The sequence below is a fragment of the Pelobates fuscus genome, chromosome 1 (genome assembly GCF_036172605.1).
Source record: "Pelobates fuscus isolate aPelFus1 chromosome 1, aPelFus1.pri, whole genome shotgun sequence".
Classification (NCBI taxonomy): Eukaryota; Metazoa; Chordata; class Amphibia; order Anura; family Pelobatidae; genus Pelobates; species Pelobates fuscus.
In genome coordinates this window covers 338,134,235-338,155,911 of record NC_086317.1, presented here as the reverse complement: position 1 = coordinate 338,155,911, position 21,677 = coordinate 338,134,235, and the positions used below count along the sequence as shown (strand labels likewise).

The window sequence follows — 21,677 nt, the reverse complement described above, 5'->3', positions numbered from 1 at the left end:
AATGGCCTGGCCATACCCCTTCCCATACCCCTATCCTCACTGGCCATACCCCTTTCCCCAAGCCACTCCCCAGGTTCCGGTCATGCCCAGTCCGGTTCAGTCTGCCCCGGATGTGCCCACATCCAACATGGCCGCCACGTCTTCCCTTAACCCCAATGCAACTTCCTTCCCCGCCTCCAATATGGCGGCCCCCAGCCATTCAGCACCCCTGATGCCGGTGCTTCCCGGTGATTACCGGTCCCAAGATTATGACCCAATGGCAACTCCCGCCTCCGGAGCTCCCTCCTATCCCCCGGCCCTGTCTCCTCAGGTGATCCCCTCACGCAGAAGGTCCCAGATAATAGAGCTAGATGAGGGAGAGGATGACAGGCTGTCCCAGGTTTCAATGGAGGCTGCGAGAGCCCACCGTTCTATTGAAGATCCCTTCGGCCATCAGGGTCGGGGAGAACAGGCCCCTCCTAAATATGTCGCTTTTAACCCCACACAAGCTAGTGCTTTAATGAAATCTCTCCCTGACCCAGAGAAACAGCCTATGCCTTTTTACCGAGGGATAGTTCAGATACAAAAGACTTATTCCGCCGCCTGGCGTGACCTACTGAGCATTTGTGCTATTAAAGCAGGGGATGCATATTGGCCCAGCATGGCCCGCCACCTCAGTACAGATCTGCTTACAAGTGATGTTGATTATCCCTCCGGAGTAACCTTTTGCAATCAATTGAGAGATTGGGCTAAGGATAAACTTGCAGATCAAGCTGCTGGCCTTACTGATGTTGTGCAAGACAAAGGAGAATCAGTGGAAAGGTTTCATGCAAGATTATATCAAATGTTTACAGATTTGGGATTTGATCTCACTGACAAAATTCATTCACAAATGCTATCAGGTGCGTTTGTCCAAGGTGTTAAAGATTCCATACGCAAGGGAATCATTGCTGCACGCCCTGAATACAAGGTTGTTCCCCTAGATACGTTACTCCTAGTTGCTAGAGGTTTGGAATCTGCCCAAACCCCCAGAAGACCCAATTCAGCTCCTCTCATGGTGGCCCGTGCCACCCCCATCGCCCCTGGCACCAAGGGTGTCAAGTTAGAGGACGTATCATGTTTTAATTGTGGGGCTAAGGGACACTACAGAAGTGACTGTCCAGAACCCAAAAGGGAACCGGGGGAGCCCAAAAAGTTTCCTACAGGGGAGCCCAAAAAGTTTCCCAAACCTGCCCCGGCCCCTAAGACCATGAAAACGGTTCCAATTGTTGAGGAACCAGATGATGATTAGGAAATTGGCAAACCTGTGTCATTAACCCCTGTCATGGCAGTGTTTACAGGGGATAAGGGAGGGGGGCCACTTGCCACAGTAACTTTACCCATTGAAGGCCAACCTACCACATTTCTTATTGACACAGGCGCAGCCCGAAGTGTTCTCAGAGAACAAGACCTGCCAGACCCATCTTTCTTGTCAAGTATTGATGTCTCCTGTGTTGGAGTGGATGGCCAACCGAGACACAGTCCTCTAACAACCCCTCTGCGGGTTGGCACAAGCTTACTTGCTCGTTTTGTAGTTTCCTCCACATGCCCAATTAACCTGTTAGGCGCTGATGTCCTTTCACGCCTACAGGCGTCTATAACCTTCACTCCAGATGGACAGGTAGAAATGTCTACACCTCTATCTGTTTCTGACACTTCAGCCCTGTGCTCCATACCTTTGATGCTGCAATTAGATATATCCAATGAGCAAGCAGCAGAACCTAGGTCCAATTTCCCAGATGAGTTGAAAACTCAGGTGCCTGCTAAGTTATGGTCCTCAGGCCCAGAGGATATAGGTCATCTAAATGTCCCACCTGTGGTGGTTAAGCTTATCCCAGGAGCTAAGTTACCAAGGAAACCACAATATCCTCTAAAACCAGCACAGGCTGCAGCCATTTCTATTCACATCAAAGCGCTCCTGGAAAAGGGTGCTTTAGTGGAGTGTAAATCAGAATGTAATACTCCATTATTTCCTGTGAAGAAAAAGACTCTAAAAGGTGAGCCAGTAAAGTACAGGATGGTTCAGGATCTCCGTGCAGTCAATGAAGCCACTGTCCTGGACACTCCTCTTGTACCAAACCCCCATACCCTGCTCTCTGGCGTCCCACCTTCTGCAAAATACTTCACAGTCATTGATCTAGCTAATGCCTTTTTCAGTGTTCCACTAGATCCATCCTGTCAATACCTGTTCGCTTTCACCCATGAAATGCAACAATATACATGGACTGTCATGCCCCAAGGGGCACAAAATTCTCCAAGTCAATTTGCCAAAGCCATGTGTACTATTCTTGACCCATGGCAAGCTGAACATCCAGAAGTTGTTTTACTCCAGTATGTGGATGATTTGTTGCTCTGTGGAGATGATATACCCACTACTGAAAAATGTTCAATCAGTCTGCTTTGCTATTTGGCAGAACAAGGATGCAAAGCTTCACTTCTCAAGCTGCAATTCTGTCAACCTTCTGTGATTTTCCTTGGACATTGTCTATCTCAAGGTACCAGACATCTCACTCGGGACCGAGTCAGAACAATTCTGGACATTCAACCCCCAAGGACTTCAAAATCTCTTCATGCCTTCTTAGGCCTCATTTCCTACTGCAGAGCATGGATCCCAGAGGCCTCTCTGCTTATGCAACCTCTCTACGATGCACTCAAGTCAGATCCATTCGGCCTGACCAACGAAGCTCTGGAAAATTTCAAATCTCTTAAGCGTGCCATTGCTTCCGCTCCTGCCTTGGGCCTACCTGATTACTCCAAACCTTTCAAATTATTTGTCTCTGAAAGACAAGGCCACGCAACAGGAGTTCTCACCCAAACTAATGACTTAAGAGGCCGCCAGAGGCCTATTGGATATTTCTCATGTCAACTGGACATTGTGGCCAGAGGGACCCCTTCCTGTCTCAGGGCTGTTTTTGCTGCAAGAGAGCTCATAGAAAGAACCTCAGACCTGGTCCTTGGCCACCCCCTGGTTGTTTTGGCCCCTCATGACATTTCTGCCATCATCAACCAAGTCCAGCTCAAGCACGTGTCTCCAGCCAGACACCTACGCCTGCAGTGCCATCTTCTTCTACCTGACAACATTTCCATCCAAAGATGTCAAGTTCTTAACCCATCCACTCTTCTTCCACTCCCTGAGGGGGGTATCTATTATGGATTTATCACAGATGAAACCTACATTTACCTGCTTTGTGGATGTATCAAGAAAGTCATGCATCCACATTTGACATTTTATGAAGATGAAAAGCCTCTCTGTGAAGGCCCAGATTACGCCTTCTGTACCATGTGGTACAAACCAGACATTACTCCCGAGCCTTGCTATGAAGATGAGCTCTACCATTGGACTGATGTTAAGCTCACTGCTCAAGATTTCTATTGTGACTCTGAAGGCAATAGCATGGTCTTGGTCCAATTACCTCAACAACTTAACTACCTTTACCGCCATTGGGATACTGCTATCCCACATATTCCTGTTACCAAATTGAAGACAAAGTCATGGAATGATCTTGGGCCCATGGCAAAGTTATGGGCCACCATGGACGAAGAACAGCTACAGGAAAATGGTATTGTCAAATACCCAACAACTGACCTTCTGGAAGCATGGCCACGCCACTTCCTAGAAAAAGAATTTAAAGACCTAGTTATAACAAATGACTATGACCCAGAAACTCCTCATGACTGTTTCGAACAGATGAAAATGGAAACAGTACACTTACCAACTGTGCATGAGAATCCATTACCGGATCCGGATTTTACTCTGTTTGTGGACGGTTCAAGGTATGCTGATGAAGAAGGAAAATACCATACAGGATATGCCGTAACCACAACAGGGGAAGTTCTCAAGTCATCACCTCTACCGCCAGCAATGTCTGCGCAAGAAGCTGAATTGCAAGCCCTGACTTCAGCATGCAAGATTTCCAAGGGAAAGCGTGCCAACATCTATACAGATTCAAGATATGCTCTGGGTGTGGCACATGACTTCGGCCTCATTTGGAAGACAAGAGGATTTCTTACCACTGCCGGTACACCAGTCAAACACAGCTCTGCAATCAAGGAACTAATGGATGCCCTCCTACTCCCTGAAGAAGTGGCCGTTTTGAAAGTAAAGGCACATGGGAAATTGGATTCAGATGAAGCAAAGGGCAACCATTTAGCTGACCAGGCTGCTAAGCAAGCGGCCAGAGATTTGCAGGAAGTGGATGAAGAAGTGTCCGGTCAAGAAGAAGAAGTTCCTATCTTTACCTTGCAAACTCTTCCTACTGACCTAAGAATTTTGCGAGAACAACAAGCTGCAATTACCCCTGAAGAAATCCAGAAATGGAAGAAGAAAGGAGCTGTCCTAAAGGACGGAATTTACTACAACAATTCTAAATTTTGCCTTCCAAGAAGCTTATACCCAGCAGTTGTCCAATGGGCCCATGGGCCTGCACATCTGTCAAAAGACCTAATGGCCGCCCTCATTCAAAAATATTATGAAGCACCTGGAATCACAACCCTGATCAACAGCTTCTGCAGGGCCTGTGTCATTTGTGCAAAATGTAATCCAGGAAGACCAATCAAGGTGCCTGCAAAGCACCTAGCAAAACCCATGTACCCATTCCAGAGAATTCAAATTGATCATATCCAAATGCCCAAGAGTGGGTCTCATGAATATGCACTAGTAATGGTGGATATGTTCTCAGGCTGGCCAGAAGCCTACCCTGTAGCCAATATCACTGCAAAAACAACCGCAAGACGCCTACTTACAGACATTGTATGTAGATTTGGACTTCCAGAAGTCATTGAAAGTGATCAAGGCCCAGCCTTTACAGCAACAGTGACTAAAGAAATTTGGACTGCTCTGGGAGTGACCCTAGCCTTCCACACCCCTTACCACCCACAAAGTAGTGGTAAAGTAGAGCGCATGAATGGCACTCTAAAAGCCAGAATGTTAAAAATGTCACAAGAAACAAAAATGCCCTGGCCAGAAAGTCTGTCAATAGCTTTGTTCAGCGTTAGGCACACACCTAGAGGGAAACACTCGTTATCCCCATATGAAATTCTATTTGGGACAGCACCCAGGCTAGGTTGTTATTATCCACAGCAGTTACAGCTTCAATCAGATGTTTTAGTAGACTATGTAACTGAACTTGCAAGTGCCTTGAACAAAATACATGCCCAAGTTTTCTCTTCAATTCCAGATCCTGATCTGAACACAGGTACCCATAACCTGCTTCCCGGAGATTGGGTTCTGGTTAAGAAGTTCGTACGGAAAAGCTCCCTGGAACCAAGATTTGACGGGCCATTTCAAGTTCTCCTGATCACCGCAACCTCCGTCAAATTGGCCGGCAGGCCACATTGGATCCACGCTTCCCACTGCAAGAAGTCTCCTGCCCCAGAGGAAGCAGATACCGCACAACCATGTACCTCTGGTACATTGTCTCCTTAATTAGTTTAATTAAGGCCCAGCAAGTAGCCATCACTAAAGATGCTAGTGGGTACACCTTCTGGTATAATTCATCATGTACCCGTGTGGCTACCTATACCTTTGATTATTGTGACATCGTAGAATGCCCATTCACTACAACACAGATCCAGAATATCTATAGAGATATCCCTCATGCAAAAGATCCATATGTTTGTGTAGTTGACAAACAATGGGGACATGATTGTGGCCATTGGGGGGCGGCGGGATGGAATGCCGGGCCTTCCTGGGGCTACAAGCCAAAAAGTGCCTTATCTAAAGTAGATGATCATGGTAGGTCCCTCCTTCAAAGAATGACTCTGAGAAAGCCTGGAGGAGGCACACCAATGAAATTAATTCTTAATGTTGAGCATCCAAGCCCAACAGATGCAGACCAGTATGTATTGGGAATGTACTGGAAAAAGGGTTCCTATACTAAATTAGGGCATTTCTACCTTAAAGATATGTGCAATTCCCCTGAGTGGCGAGGAGCTACTCATATGGTCACAAACCCATTAAAACCACACATCCAGTCCTTTAAGGACATGATGGCCATTGCTAACCCCACCTTTGAAGATACTATGGCCGCTGAAACAGGTTTTAATGATGTTAACCTATGGTTAGAATGGATGAAATATAATGCCAACAAACATAACCGAACCGCATGCTATGTGTGTGGTGGTGCCCGGCCTCATCTGGGCACTGTACCCTTAACCCTGCCAGTAGATGATGAAAAATGCATTTTAAGTCTTTTTGCCTACCAATATAATTTCAACAGGTCTCAATGTCAAGCATGGACAACGGAGTATCCTCTTATAGCCAAAAATGTAAGACCTCCTCATGGTGTTACTGTATATAAAGGTAATTACACTTGCTATGCCAAACATGATGGGATTGGTAAATTTGTGGGTAACTTTCGCGCAGGTTATTGTAGTACATATAGAACTGTTCCTGTACGTTTGCTGCAGCAGCACACTAGGTCACTGGGAGATATTTACTGGTTGTGTGGGGATTTACAGTTAAGATCCAGAATGGACACAGAGTGGTGGGGGGAGTGTACATTGGCCAAGGTCATTATGCCTATACACATTATTTCTGACACATACACCAACACCCATGAGTCCAGCCACACTAAGGCCAAGCGTGAAGCCCCAGTAAAAGGAAGTTTTGACCCTCACATTTACATTGATGCCATTGGGGTGCCTAGGGGGGTACCCAATGAATTTAAAGCAAGAGATGAAGTTGCTGCAGGATTTGAATCAATTTTTACCATAGTTACTGCAAACAAGAACTTAAATTGGATAAACTACATTTATTACAATCAACAGCGTTTTGTTAATTACACCAGAGATGCCCTCCAGGGATTAGCCGAACAATTGCAGGCAACATCCCAAATGGCCTTCCAAAATAGAATAGCCCTGGATATGATCCTAGCCGAAAAAGGAGGGGTATGTAAAATTTTGCCCGACACCATGACATGTTGTACCTACATCCCAGAAAACACAGGTCCTAATGGTAAAGTTACATTAGCCATAGCAAAATTAAATGACCTCTCAGAAGAATTAAAAAGGAATTCTGGGATAAAAGATCCCTGGGACAGATGGTTTAGTTGGATGACAGGTTGGAAAAAGGCTTTAATGTATATTGGTATGGCAATACTAATTTCTTTTTTTATCTTTGCTCTTCTCTTTTGTTGTGTCTTCCCCTGCCTAAGGAAAGCTCTCACGAAGACTATTGACCAAGCGGCACCCACTTTCACACTACTTGATGTTTATGACCAAGATTTCCAGGATCTCAACTCACCCTGTTTGCCGCTGCAATCCATCCCTTTTGATGATAAAGTGCAGGAATTCTAGGAAGGGACTAACTTAGGGACAGCATCTGTCAGTGAATGGTAAAGACCCCGTGTTGGAGAAGTGGTGGATTAGCTGCCATGGGATACCCATGGGTGTGAAGTGTTCGAGAGCCATACTGACGGATGAGTTAGCCTATCAGGGTCAGAACTAGGGACAGCCTTGCACTTTGCATTAACACCTAGCTAGCGGCCACAGGGTTTCTGTGCCTTTGGGTTAACACGTCTTCCTGGTACTAACTTAATAAAGTTTTATCTCTTAGAATCTAACATTTCATAGGGGGGACTGATGTAGAATTATTAAAAAACCTTATTGTACTTGTATTCAATTATTGCACTAACTCCATTTTTAACCTTATACTGTGACAATCCTCCATTTTGTCCTCCTAACCTGACTTGTTCATTTTAAAACTACATTACATGACAGTATTTCTCAGCACATTTAATACAATAGACAAGGACAGTATTCTCCATAAGGATATGACTAACCCAGGAACTGTTGAATTTCCCCTAACTCGCAACATAATATAATTTAAAGGCCATGAGAACACAGTAGTAATGAAATGTTCTATTCATAAGAGACCTTGCACCTAACCACGAGATTTGACATCACCGACCGAGTAAAATGACGCTCAAGACCCCTTGTCCCCCACCCGTGTCCGGAAAAGTACCACCTCTTGGTGGGTGGACACGGAACTAACCACTTAGCTTTTGATCCAATTAATTATATTGATAGGTGGACACTAACCCAGACACTTAACAATTAATCCAATTAATGATGTTTATTCACTGATATCTTGATAATCAATGATGACGAAAATGTCTCTTAAAAGGGCCTGCGCGCCCGCTGATTCTGCACTTGCCAATAAATTTCCTCGAAGTTATTTTAACCTGAACTCCGTGTGTCAGACTGAATTACTTCAGCGTATATACGCAATTCAATTCTCTTTAATTTGGACAGGAACAGATAGACACTTAAACATTTTGGTTTACTGAAAAAGTACCATAACAATAATATGTGCGTTAAATAAAAAAGGTATCATTGCATACTGTACTACTCTGGTATTTTGGAACAATATATATATATATTCTTAAATAAATTCCAATACCACAGGTTTCTGTGTGTCATAAAATGCTACATTTATCTCACACTAATACAAATAATAACTGAAGCTCATTTAAAATGTTCTTGTTAACTCTCACAGCAGATAAAACATTTATAAAGTCAAACCTAGCATATTCAATTTTAGTGCCAGTTGTCTAAAATAACATATATGTGTATGTATTTGGCGATAACATATATGATTAGGCTTCAAAGATACCATAATCTCACCAAGCTCATGCAGGCTCGGCCATCATATGTGCAATAAAATTATCTTCACATGAGGGGATATATAACATAGAGGTATTGGACATAAACATTCTATTTGATTTGTGCTGATCTGTGCCATGCTTTCTCTTTAAGGAGATTGTAGGGAAGGATAACATGTCCTTAACCCCTTAAGGACACATGACATGTGTGACATGTCATGATTCCCTTTTATTCCAGAAGTTTGGTCCTTAAGGGGTTAATTTAACGCTTCACTGACTAAATGTGTGTCCTATGCACTGGAAATGCAGTGCTGCTTTTCACATGGGCTAAGGCCATAAAATAGGATGAGATTGCTCCAACCATTGCAGACCCAATTTTTGGTGCCAACCCAACTGTTAAGAACCACTAATGTAGATTTATATTGCCACTTTCATGTTCTAGAACCGGATCTGCAACCTTCCAAGCATTGTGTAGGTGAACAACTGATAACTATACTTGGTTCTCTGTGACTTTCAATATGTACTCAGATACTGTTACAGCAGAATGATAATGGCCACTATTTATCAGTATTCCACAGGTAGTCATTCCCCAATGTAAAGATGTCATAACAATATAGAGTGAACAGTAATCAACACTAGAATCCTGTTAAAACCCAAACATGTGTTGAAGCCCAGCAACCTTACGACCAGGAAGGTGGGACAGGACAACAGATTGTAAAAATTCTTATTTTTAATTAAAAGGGTTCTGCCTCCTTTACACATTGCTTAATAAAAAATAACTGTAATTTTCCAGTGTACGATGTGCCGTTGTTGATTTAGAACCAAACTTCATCTTGCTGAGCAAAAATTCCAAACAAGCAAAACCTATAAATTAAAGACGTCATGAAAACTCGTGACTGCCGTGTTGTAAAGCATACACAAATAAACTGGTAGATATTTTACAAAATGCTCTTCTAAATGCTAAACTTCATATTTCCAAGGATTGTGATCAATACTGTACATTTACAATGGATCATGTTTCAAGGTACAAACCGATTACATGTAACAATCGTCTCTTGGGACACAGCTCTTAAGTAGAAAAACAAACGCAAGAAATTCACCTGTCACATCATTTAAAAATTACAAGTGATAAAAAAAGTAAGACTTGTATATGGCCTGTTAAATATTTAATCAATTAACATTATCTACAGATGCACTTCCCCGCTTGCAAGCAGGGTAGCCTTAGGCATGCTCAAGGGACTCCAGTAAAAATGATGCTATATACATTTCTGTACAGAAATCCAACAGAGCTTTTATTACATCTCGCAACAAAGCAGACTGCTTAAAGCAAGATACCTGAGGTTTCACAATATCTTCATCTGCCTTACGTAATATACATTTGTATTTAATTTTTTTTTTATATTTGCACTATGATTAGAAAAAAAAATTAAAATTAAATCATAAAAATGATAGCTTTAATAAGGTGTAGAAGACACCCAATCTAAGAGTCATGGATACGTCCAGTATGTCCTCATTCCATGACTCTGTGAATAGAGGAAAATCGTATGATGAGAACAATGATAGGTCCATGTGTCGTGAAAAGGAATAAAACAAAGATCTTCAGTGTGATGAAGAATTTGCTCCATTGACTGAATACCTGCAATAAAAGATAACCAGTGATTAAAAGTCACAGGATTCCAAGGAACTAACAGGCGTGATAAGTTATGTAGCCCATGAAATGCCATCTATGTTACAATATCAGGGCAGGCAGGGATATCCACTAGCATGAATTATTGTGACAATATGACAATATCTGATATGCTACTTACTAAGTTAAGCTACTTTGGCCTTATGGCCTTACATTTGAAATTCATCTTGATTTTTAACCAAATCTCACATTAGTGAATAACCATGTTTGGGTATAATATGGATATCCAGCGGTCTGTGGTTACATAATTACATAATTATTTAATCAGGAAATGTACATTTAGTTTATACTAGTGAATCAGAGATTTGAGGAGAATATGCAAGAAATGGAGAGATTCTTCAAGTTAGCTATGTTTTGGCCTAAACTTTGAAATTAACTTTGAATTCCAGCAATTGTTTTATGCAGTAATGTAAGAGTTCACTGAATTCCAGAGTTCAGACGTTTTGTCTTACCTTTGGAGCCTTTGAAGGAGCTGGGATACCATTGTATCTGAAATCCCCGGGCAGGCCTCTTCAGCTAAATAAATAGCCTCTCTCAGTTCCTCTATTGACCCGACATTGCCTCCACATGCTTGACTTTTATCTTTCAGCTAAAGAAAGAATAAAACATATGATGGACACTGCTTACCATGTTATTCCCTACGCAATAAATAATTTAAAAAGACACAAAGCTGAGGCTGTTCTTCATTTTTAATGCATTAAGACATGCACACATAGAGGTAAAATAAAAATAAAAATAAAAAACATCCAGGCCTTCCAGAATCTGTAGTAAACCCAGACGAGAAAATGCTCAGCCAATCAGCATGCTCCTCTTATTTTCGAAAGGAGCTGAGCATATTCCCAAGACCGCTTGGAATGTGTATAAAGCTATCGTGAATAAATCAGAACTATCAGATTTTATAATGGGCCGGCTACATTTGTCCAGTAGTTACCAGACTGAATTGTGTTTTCTGATCGACTGACAATGCACTACAGCTGGAGTAAGGTAAAAAATTAAGGAATAGCTTCAGTGGCTTAGATAAAAATACAAATGTTGCTAATGTTACAAATATAGCCAGATCACAGTTCCATCTATAAATACAATCGTTAACAAAGTGCTTGTACTCAGAACATGTCTAATACCATCTCTCCCTTCTCAGTTTACCACAAGGCCTGCTGAAACAAGGTGTTGGGGAAAAAATATCTGAAAACACTTATTTTAGCTATTTAACTATTTTGGGATGAAAGCTGGCATTTTTATCATCCCCGTTTAGTGGTCGACAGTTTGTAATGTTGTATAGGAAAATAGACCTTGCACAGAGCCTCTACAGATCTGATCAAAACATAAAGTCTAGTGTTCGAACAATCTGGTTTCATTGAGTGAATGCATTTTATGTCCGATATAAACTGTAGTCGATATGCCTGGCTTCGCACATGCTAAAATACAAAAATACATTTTAGCTTTACGATCCATTTAACATAATCAAGAATTTCAATTGCAATCGAAATGCAAAAATGCAGATATTCTTAAATGAATTCTCGTGAAATTCAGATCAATAAATAAATCTCCTTGGTTGTTAAAATAAGGTCAAAATAACACAAATAGAAGTCCAAATAAAGTGAAGGCTACATACCTCAGCAAATAAAGGAGACATTATTGAAGACAAACACTGAGACAAAGGCCGCTTTGGAATGTCTTTAACCTTGAATGCAAAGAATACAATAATCAACATTTGTAATTACTGAACATAAATTCCATAATGCTTTACAAATTTGAAAGAAAAAGTAGTAGGACGGTGAAAAGATTTTAACTACTATGTGATATCATGCATCACTGATACCAGGATTAAAACGTTGTTTTATGTATTTCCTACGCTTGACAAAAGGCAGAGTTACCTCTATCACTAATGAAGGCTGAGGGGGGAAGGCTATGTATATGGAGGCTCTTGCGGGATCCTCTGCAGACGTCAGCAGTATACCCTCACGCATTCGCTAGAATACAGCTCTGACATGGGCTCCTGGCAAATGAAGCACCAGGAGCTGAAGAAATTTCTGTAGAAGATGATAGCGGCCACGAGGGACAGCTTCAAGTAAGCAAATTCCACCTTCCATGCACCCTGAGACCACTGCTCCCCAAGCAGCAATAGCATCACTGGGGGTCTTTGCAGTCGCTTTAAATGCAGTCAATCAGAAAGGGGGAATCAATCACATCAAGGGAAATCTAGCCCCTTCTCATATTCCACACAAAATACCAGAAATGTAAGTGTCAACAATAACTCTTCATTCTGCATACATGTTACAGTATTAATGGGCCATAGATATATAAAGTGTGGCTAATAATACACATGAAACCAGGCTATAACACACCATTTCAAAAGACAATTCAAATTAAAGATATTATTTTGTCTTATCTTTTCCTGGTTAGATAATTCTGCCTGCAGAAAAGACAAAATTACTAATAAAAGTGATATGTCTTAAATGGTAAAATTCAAGAAGAAAAAACTCACAGGCACTCCAACTTCAAGCCGCAGGCAGATTTATTATGACAGAATGCAACGCAACGTTTCGACCAGAAAGGTCTTTTTCAAGCTGAAAAAGACCTTTCCGGTCGAAACGTTGCGTTGCATTCTGTCATAATAAATCTGCCTGCGGCTTGAAGTTGGAGTGCTTGTGAGTTTTTTCTTCTTGGATTATTGTACTGGGATTGCTGGTCCTTCTCTGGAGCACCCTTGGCCGTTGGGACTGAGTGCGGTTCTCATCACTTACTTTGTTAAATGGTAAAATTGTCCTACATTACTATCTGGAGAAGACAGCATTGGTACGTTACCAACTAACGGTCCGTTTTCTAAGATATATCAAAGTGAATTTATGACACATTTTTTTGTAGGTAATGCTACTGAAGTGAAAACATTTTATCTACTTACAAATAAAATCTGATTTCCTTGTTGAGCTTGTTAGGCTGATATTGCCAACTTACAATAGGAATGAAAAAACTGGCAGTTTTGCAGAGTTTTGAAACTACATTATTCCTATTAATATTAACATTTATTTAGTACCACTTTTAGTAACACTTTACAATTATACAATGGAGTACCTTAAAATAAATGACTATCTATCTAAATAATGTTGACAAACTACAGGCCCCAAGAGGGGACAAGGAAAATATTTTTAAATCATATGCATCATGTGCACAGTTTAGTAGGTTGTGCCCACAAGATAATTAATGTGTGTGCACTCTTTAGGTATTTTGCGGCCACAATATAGTACTCTAATATGTACTAAATCATGCACACAAGATAACTATATAGTGGGCAACAGAGCTGGCATTTAGTTAAGCACCCACCTCTCTGTCTGTTGCGTCGGCCTACTCCAGTTCCTGGCTGGGCTCCAATGAGATCATTAAAGAGGCCAATCGACTCTGCTGCCATGTTGGAGGTCAGGCAGTGGCTGGAGCAGGCCAAAGCAGCAGAGAGAGGGGTTGGTGCTTAGAGAAGTGCCAACCTTGCTTATCGGATGTGTCCAAATTAGTAGATTGTGCCCACAAAATAGCAGACACATGCACACAAGATAAGTATCTCATGGACATGCGTTAACTAACCTCATGGGTACAATCTACTAAATCGGGCACATGAGATGGTGCAGCATTCCGATTTATATTTTCGTATATATTTTCATCCTCTGTCACCTCAAGTCCAGCTCAAACAAGATTGCAAGCGTGATGATGACAGATTGCTAAATTTGCAAAGCTTGAGAAAAAAATGCAAACACATTTATTTGATCATTGTACAAACAGCTGTGGGCAACAGGAGGAGCAGGGACGGATTGATACATCGCCATTTGAATCCAAAAGTGCATTGTCAGAGAATTATTTGCTACTCTCAAGTATAAAAACGCACCAGATTGTTAAATTATTATTTTTTTTTACCCCCACCTCCCCTCTTCCTTTCTCCCCGTTGCCTCTGGCTGTTTGTATAATGATTAAATGGTATTTCTATTTTTTTCCTTTCAAGCTTTCTTGGGTAGAGGCTGTCTGTGTTTCTTGAAGTTAGCTCGAAATTGACTTTTCAGGTATACAGCACGCGTGTATTTATTATTCTATTGATCTTTCCAATTATATTTTAGTTACAGTGCTAATTTGTCCTTAATTATTTAATAAACAAAAAAGTGTTAGGTGTAGGTGGTAGATGTTTGTTCTGCTCATGCACAGTAAATACGAAATAATTTGGGGTATTTGTTAGAAAAAGTATATTCAAGTATTTTTCAAGTTCTTTGAGGTGTTGCCAATTGTCTGATGGTCCCATTAAAGTTCCGCTCATAATCAGCAGGACTGTGATGACTGAAACCTAAGTGTGTAACATCACTAGGCACTTTCACAGATCAGATAATGGTAAACGTCGGGTCAAAATGTATCAGAAATGAGCGATTGCATCAACATTGTTAAAAGTGACTGTAATTGATGTCCATTAGAAAGACAAAATTATTTTCCTAATGCGATAGTGTCCCTCAGCAATAAGCCTATTTTCTGTCCCTCCAACCCCCTATTGAAAGGATTAAAAAAAAAAAAAAAAAAACATTTAAGCATTTACCTGATTACAGCACTGAGATCCCTCGGCACTAACTCCGTCTTCAACTCCACCAGCAATGGGGAGAAGCTAATGGCAAGCGTCGCAGGCACATTAAGCATTCCCCATAGGAAAGCATTGAATCAATGCTTTCCTATGGAGATTTGAAGACACTGGGCATGCTCATGCAATGCGTAAGGACTTCCAGCATCATTTCACAGAGTTAAACTCTGTGTAAATGTGGGAAGCACCTCTGAAACTGCAATGTTTTACATGGTAGGGCTTAGGGGACAGGGACATTGCACACAGACCACTTCATTGGGATGAGGTTGTCTGGGTGCCTATAGTGTCGCTTTGAAACCATTGATAAATATCAGGGTAAGAGTATACTTCAAAAATATACTTCTGTTTTGCATTTTCCAGTATTTTCCACTGTTTGATTTTTGGTGGATAATCTCTCTAGAATAACTGGTACTATGTTGCTGTTATTTTACAAAATTTGTCACTTGACATCACTCTTAAGTGAAGGTTATTTTAAAATGTATGTTGGTCCATATTACTATTAAACTGGACATGTTTTGATAAATATTCAGTTGTAGTCTCACTGAAAATCACAGTGAGAGAAGACGCTGCCGTCCATAGGAAAGCATTGAGTAATGCTTTCCTATGGGCGGTTCCAATGCGCACTTGGCTCTTGACGCGCATGCGCATTCGGATCTGACGTCGGCAGGGGGTGGAGAGTTCCCCAGCACAGAGGGAGCCTGGCGCTGGAGAAAGGCAAGTGGCTGAAGGGGTTTTAACCCTCTTCAGCCCAGCGGGAGGGGGGGCCCTGAGGGTGGGACCTAATGACCCTATAGTGCCAGGAAAACAAGTTGGTTTTCCTGGCACTATGGTGCTCCTTTAACAAGTTAGTGGCTGAAAGGGTTCACATTTTTAAAAGTAAGTCACAAAGGGAAAAGTTAGAGCTTCTTTATTAATTAAAAGTAAATTGAGAGTCAACCAACAGGTGTTTACATGCCACTACTGTTATTGTCATGTCCTTTCCTTTGATGGTCTTGAAATGTCTACTGTAAATCTCCATTCTGCTGTTCACTAGAACCTCAAAATCAATAAAAAACAATATAAAATATATATGAGAGTCACAAGAGAAATTTAAAAAGAAAGGCTTTTCGATTCTTTGAACATCACATACAACTCCTTAATGATAAAAGTAATGACATGAAAAGAATATTCAGAGGAAATAAAAAAATAATAATATATAGCATTTAGCCAAGGCAATAATTTAGTAACCAAAAAAATGTCTTACTTGATTTGTCTCTAATTCTTCAAATTGAGCTTCTCCGTTTTCCATGTTCTTGAGGTCTCGTTCTTTTCTGGTAAAAATCCAGTCATCCTTCTCACTTCCTCCTGAAGCCTGGCCTTCACCTTCACTTTATTGTGAGAAACCGAGAGAAAATAAGGTTAGAAATAAATAAATAAAAAAATAAAAATAAAATAAAAAAGGTGCGGTCTTGGCTATTAAAAGGATTAATTTGACTCTATATAGCTTCTCTATTCCTACAGCTAATTAAGTAGATTCATAGTATTACTAAGGTCTTCCTAATAGAAAGAATGTCACTGTTTGACAATAAATAAATAGCATACTGTGGATTTAGAAGGTGTGTTTAAACAGATTACCATTTATCATCTTTAAATGTCAATGAAGAGTCAGACTTTATATCTTCAGATGCAGTTCTGCCTAGTGATGCTTCCAGCTCAACATAATTAAAAGTCACATTTCCAAGACATAAATATAATAATGAACTCACTTATATAGCGTTCAAGCCCACATGTCATGCAACATAAAATACTGGGGGGGGGGGGGGGGGGGGGTGTAATAAATAAATAAATAAAAGAATAAGGCTCTGCTCAAACAAACAATTCCTTATTAGCTACATTTTAAGTAGCTTATGTTAGTAGTATATCATGCGTTTATACACTGCACACAAATATATAAACATATGGACAACTTATAGTGTGTGTTTCAAAATGATTTTAGTGAATGTTTGGGAATCTGATGCCCACAAGTAACCTAAAATTAATGTGGACATCCAGTCCTCCTTTTATTGTCCATTTTGTCTGGAGTACATGTTGGGATAGCTTTGGCACCCTGTGTGATACTTGAAGAAAACACAATAATGCACTCGTTCTATTAAATTATGTAATTACATAAACTATAGAACAACTAGACAAATATAGCTCCGGCCTCTACATGCAGCAATCCAAGGAATAGTTATTTCTATAGGATTTATCGTACATGTTAATCAGGCATTGTGATGCAATACTTACCCATCTGAGTCGGAGCTGGATGCTTCGTGGCCCTGCTCCATTTTCCATCGCTTGTAACGGTCAATGAGCTCTGTCAAATAAGACGTTTTCTTGGCATTTCGGATAATAAATTTGTGTTTCAGGAGTTCCTTAGCTGTAGGTCTCTAAAGACATATAAAGCAAGTCAGATATAATAAGAGTGGGGGCACTGCCTGCATTTAATGGACAACACAAAGAAGGCATGTGTGGCTTGAGTCAACAGCAGTGGCAAGTAACACTCCAATTTGAATAAAGTGTACCACTCAAGAATTTCTAAGAAGGACACTTTCAGAAGATAGGGAGGACTATACAACATACAAACAATTTATATTTTATATACAAACAACAAGGTTGTGTGAAAAAGGTTAGTGCACGAACAAATAGTCAACAGGTTCTGCTGAAACAGGGAATACAATATCCCTCTGGAACGGTCTGTTATATTATGGTGACTCCTGCTGTATTACACTAGCTGCGGAACGTCACAAAATGTGCTCTGTATCATATGTACTCGCATACCATACAATATTAAAGTGGCACTTTAAGCAAAGGGTTTAAAGGAACACTGTACTCACTATATATGAAATGAATACAATGTGCATGCACATTACAAAAAAAAATAAAAAAGACGCAAAAACTGGTGCACTTACAAAACTAGGTTCTTTGTTTAAACAGGCTTCTACAAACTCCTTGAGGAATTTACTGTAGTTCCCTTCAAGCGTGGGAGGGTTATTTTTGGGAATAAGAAACAATACTTTCATAGGATGTAATTCTGAATGTGGAGGTTCTCCTTTCGCGAGTTCAATAGCCGTTATACCCAATGACCAGATGTCTGCCTGTAAGGAAAAAAATAAATAACTTAAAGAGTACAGGTTTGCAACATATGTTTAAAGGGAGACTATAAACACCAAAATAATTTAGCATAACAAAGTGGTTTTGATGTACAGATCAGGCCCATTTGGTTATTGTTCAATTCTCTGCCATTTAAAATCGAAGCACTTCTCCAACAATCAAATGCTGCTCTGGAGGCAGAAGCACCTCTAGTAGCTGTCAGGAGGACCCTTCAATGTACACATTGCATTTTCTACAAAACTGCAATGTTTTACATTGAAGGGCTAAAAGTAAAAGGGAATCACACCCAGACCACTTGGTTAAGATGAAGTGGTCTGAGTGCCTTTAGTTTTCCTTTAACAAAGGCAAGGGGAAAAAAAAGGTCACAAACAATGTTAAAAAAATCATGGCGTGTTCTTCTTACCTTGAAATCATACGCAGACTGCTTTATGACCTCTGGTGCCATCCAGAATGGTGTACCAACAAACGTATTTCTCTTAATTTGAGTGTCTGTTAGTTGCCCAGCTACACCGAAATCAGCAAGTTTTACTTCTCCTTGCTCGGACAACAAGACATTGGCAGCTAAAAAAAATAAAAAAAATAAATAAATCAGAATACCTTAATCGCCATATTTTTGGCAGTATTTTTACATTTTTATCAATGAAAAAATAGATTTGTTTACCTTTAATATCTCTGTGGATTTTCTTTTCTGAATGCAAGTAGTCAAGCCCCTTCAGTATTTCTCTTAAGACTGTTGCAATCTGAGTTTCATCTAACTGACCAGGTTCCAGCTAAAAGATAAATAAAATCAACAATGAGCTTGGCAAAGTAAGTTACCGTATTTATCGGCGTATAGCACGCACTTTTTCTCCCTGAAAATAGGGGGGAAATGATGTGTACGTGTTATACACCGATATACCATATTTACTTACCTGTCTTGAAGCGTGGGCTGGTGTTCAGCGCGCACCGCGGTACTGGAACTTCAATTTCAGGTTCCGGTTTCCGCCGGGACTGAAAGGAAGTGTGCACACTTCCTTTCAGTCCCGCCGGAAACCGGAACCTGAAATTGAAGTTCCAGTACCGCGGTGCGCGCTGTGAAGCCGGCCCATGCTTCAAGACAGGTAAGTAATTATGGGACAAGGGGAGGGAAAGTGCACATGGGGACACTATGGGAGGGGGGGGGGACACTATGGGAGGGACGGGGAGAATACTATGGAAAGGGGGGGAACACTATGGGATGATGGGGGGAACACTATGGGAGGGGGTGGAGAATACTATGAGAGGGGGGAGAATACTATGGGATGAGGGGGGTACACTGTGGGAGGGGGTGGAGAATACTATGGGAGGGGGTGGAGAATACTATGGAAAGGGGGGGGGGACACTATGGGATGAGGGGGGGGAAATACTATGGGAGGGGGGGAAATTTCCTGGAATTTCCTTCTGAAAATGAGGTGCGTGTTATACGCCGATAAATACGGTATTTAGTTCAGTATAAAAACCTGTTGTATTTAAGATTGGATTTAAACATGTAGTAGACTTCATAAAACCACTAGACATCATTTGAAATGGCCAAATTAAACAATTCAACGGATATAGAGCTGTACTTGATGGTAAACCACACTGGAGAGTCCAAACAAAGGGAAAAAAAATCATAATACTGTACTAAAGAACTTTGTAAATTTTGTCTAGTTTGAATATTGGAGGATATTCATTTTAGATTCATACAATCATACCATTTCGGTTTACCAAAACAGAAACTACAAAACTAAAGTACAAAAAGGTAACACATCACCAACAAACCACAACACATAAGTGGCATACATCATAAAAAAATCCGTGTGATTAAATTGTGTACATACCAGATCCAGTGCAGAGCCTCCTCCGAGATATTCCATTATGATCCATAATTTTGTGTCCTGGTAAAATTAAATAAAAACATACATATATTAATGAACTAATCAACACTCCAATATTACAACAAAAATGCATTTTATAACATGTTTGGAAAAAAAATATTTGGTTATGGCTAGTGGTGTATCCTGGTTTTGTGCGGCTCCCGGCATCACTCTGCGGCGCGCGAGGGAACAGAGCAGAGAGCTCAGGGGAAAGTGCTCCCTCGCCAGCGCTGCCCGCCAGACCGGAATGTTATTTAGCCGCAAGGCTAACAAGACATTTGCCCTGGGCATTTAGGGGCGGCTTTTTTTGCCGCCTCCAGGAAAATGCCGCACAAGGCAAATGCCTTGTTTGCCTCACGGCTAATATGTCCCTGGTTATGACTACAATAGCTTAAAAAGACACTCTAGGCATAAATTCAACTTTAATGCATTTGATAGATGTAGGTCTCATTAAAGGAACAAGATTGATGATCTCAGCCATGGTGATAAAAGGTAAGTAATATCACATTTTCGCTGCACAAAGAGGGGGGCTGGGGACCTCTACATTTATTCCAAAACTATAGTCTTAGGAATACATGTTTGTATTCCTAATACTATAGTGTTCCTTCTTTAATATGCTGTATTTTTTGCACGTTTAAATCTTTATGGTTTTTGCGCAAAAACATAAATGTTTTGCAGAATGCTGTACCATAAGCCAGCCTCCTTAGCCAAATCCCTAATGACAAAAAGACTTCAATATCAAGTGTGTGTGTGTAGTGATAGTCTTAATACATGCCTCCCTGGGTGTCCTCTCTTTCTAATGAAGGTTGTTTTGTTGTTAAGATTTGCGCTACCCTTACTGCATCATCTCCGAAAGCCTTCTGAATCATCTGAATAGTTTTCACGGAGGAATGTTCAAGCTTAGCACAAAATTTGATGCAGATACACATGATCACGCAATTGCATCTAACGCCCCACTAACTAGTACAGTGAAGTCATCCTTGTTCACGCATGCGCATTCCAGTCGTCTCTCTTGGCTGCCAGGTTACATCGATGTTACACAAACCGTTCACGAAATATTAACAATGGCTGGACCTTTTCCGGACATACCGCGTATATGTGAGAAAAACCAGCACTCAACAAAAAAAGATCAATTTGCAATATGCCTAGGTGCTCACCCCTGCAAATATGAACAAACATAATAATTGGCAGCACTCATAGTATAGGGTCTCAGTAATGACGCTATAAGGTCAAAATGTCAATTTTGTTGGACATGTATTGGTAGAGACTCTTTTTTGGAAATCATTGGAGTGTTGCCAATTATTAGGTTATATCTATAACCTATTAATGTATGTGTGTGTACACACACACACACACACACACAACATACAGTACTGCACTCCAGCGCTATTGACAGTTCGGCCTGGTGCTCAGCAACACATTACATAATACTTCCCCAAAAAGCCAGCATGCAAAGTCTTGCAAACAAAGTTCTTCTTTAATTCTTATATCAATCCATAATAAGTCAACAGTTTCAAACTTTCCTCATTTTCCATATTAAATTATATAGTTTTACATATCAGGACATAACAATCATCTGTTCCTTAGCAGGTCTTAAATTTTGGTAAACACAATTTCAGATGAACAACAACACATGACATATTACACCGTGTCATGATTTATTTAACAAAAGTCAAAACGGGGAATATATAGGCTACGTGGAAGACAGTTGCTGCTAATAAAATGCCTTTCATTAATTTATCATCAGCAAGTGTGACCAC

General features: G+C 40.6%; 1 protein-coding gene across 1 annotated transcript in view; it reads right to left on the bottom strand.

The window, feature by feature from the left end:
- Positions 1-10,003: 10,003 nt before the first annotated feature.
- STK24 (serine/threonine kinase 24) overlaps positions 10,004-21,677 on the bottom strand; it is a 65,480-nt gene continuing 53,806 nt past the window's right edge. Inside the window, exons 3-11 of the mRNA XM_063425469.1 lie at positions 19,882-19,938; positions 18,705-18,813; positions 18,447-18,604; positions 17,842-18,027; positions 17,177-17,319; positions 16,155-16,278; positions 11,921-11,989; positions 10,761-10,897; positions 10,004-10,257 (exon numbers count right to left, since the gene is read on the bottom strand). Coding sequence (XP_063281539.1) covers positions 10,221-10,257; positions 10,761-10,897; positions 11,921-11,989; positions 16,155-16,278; positions 17,177-17,319; positions 17,842-18,027; positions 18,447-18,604; positions 18,705-18,813; positions 19,882-19,938 — 1,020 coding nt within the window. The 3' untranslated portion in view covers positions 10,004-10,220. The remainder of the gene's footprint in view (positions 10,258-10,760; positions 10,898-11,920; positions 11,990-16,154; positions 16,279-17,176; positions 17,320-17,841; positions 18,028-18,446; positions 18,605-18,704; positions 18,814-19,881; positions 19,939-21,677) is intronic.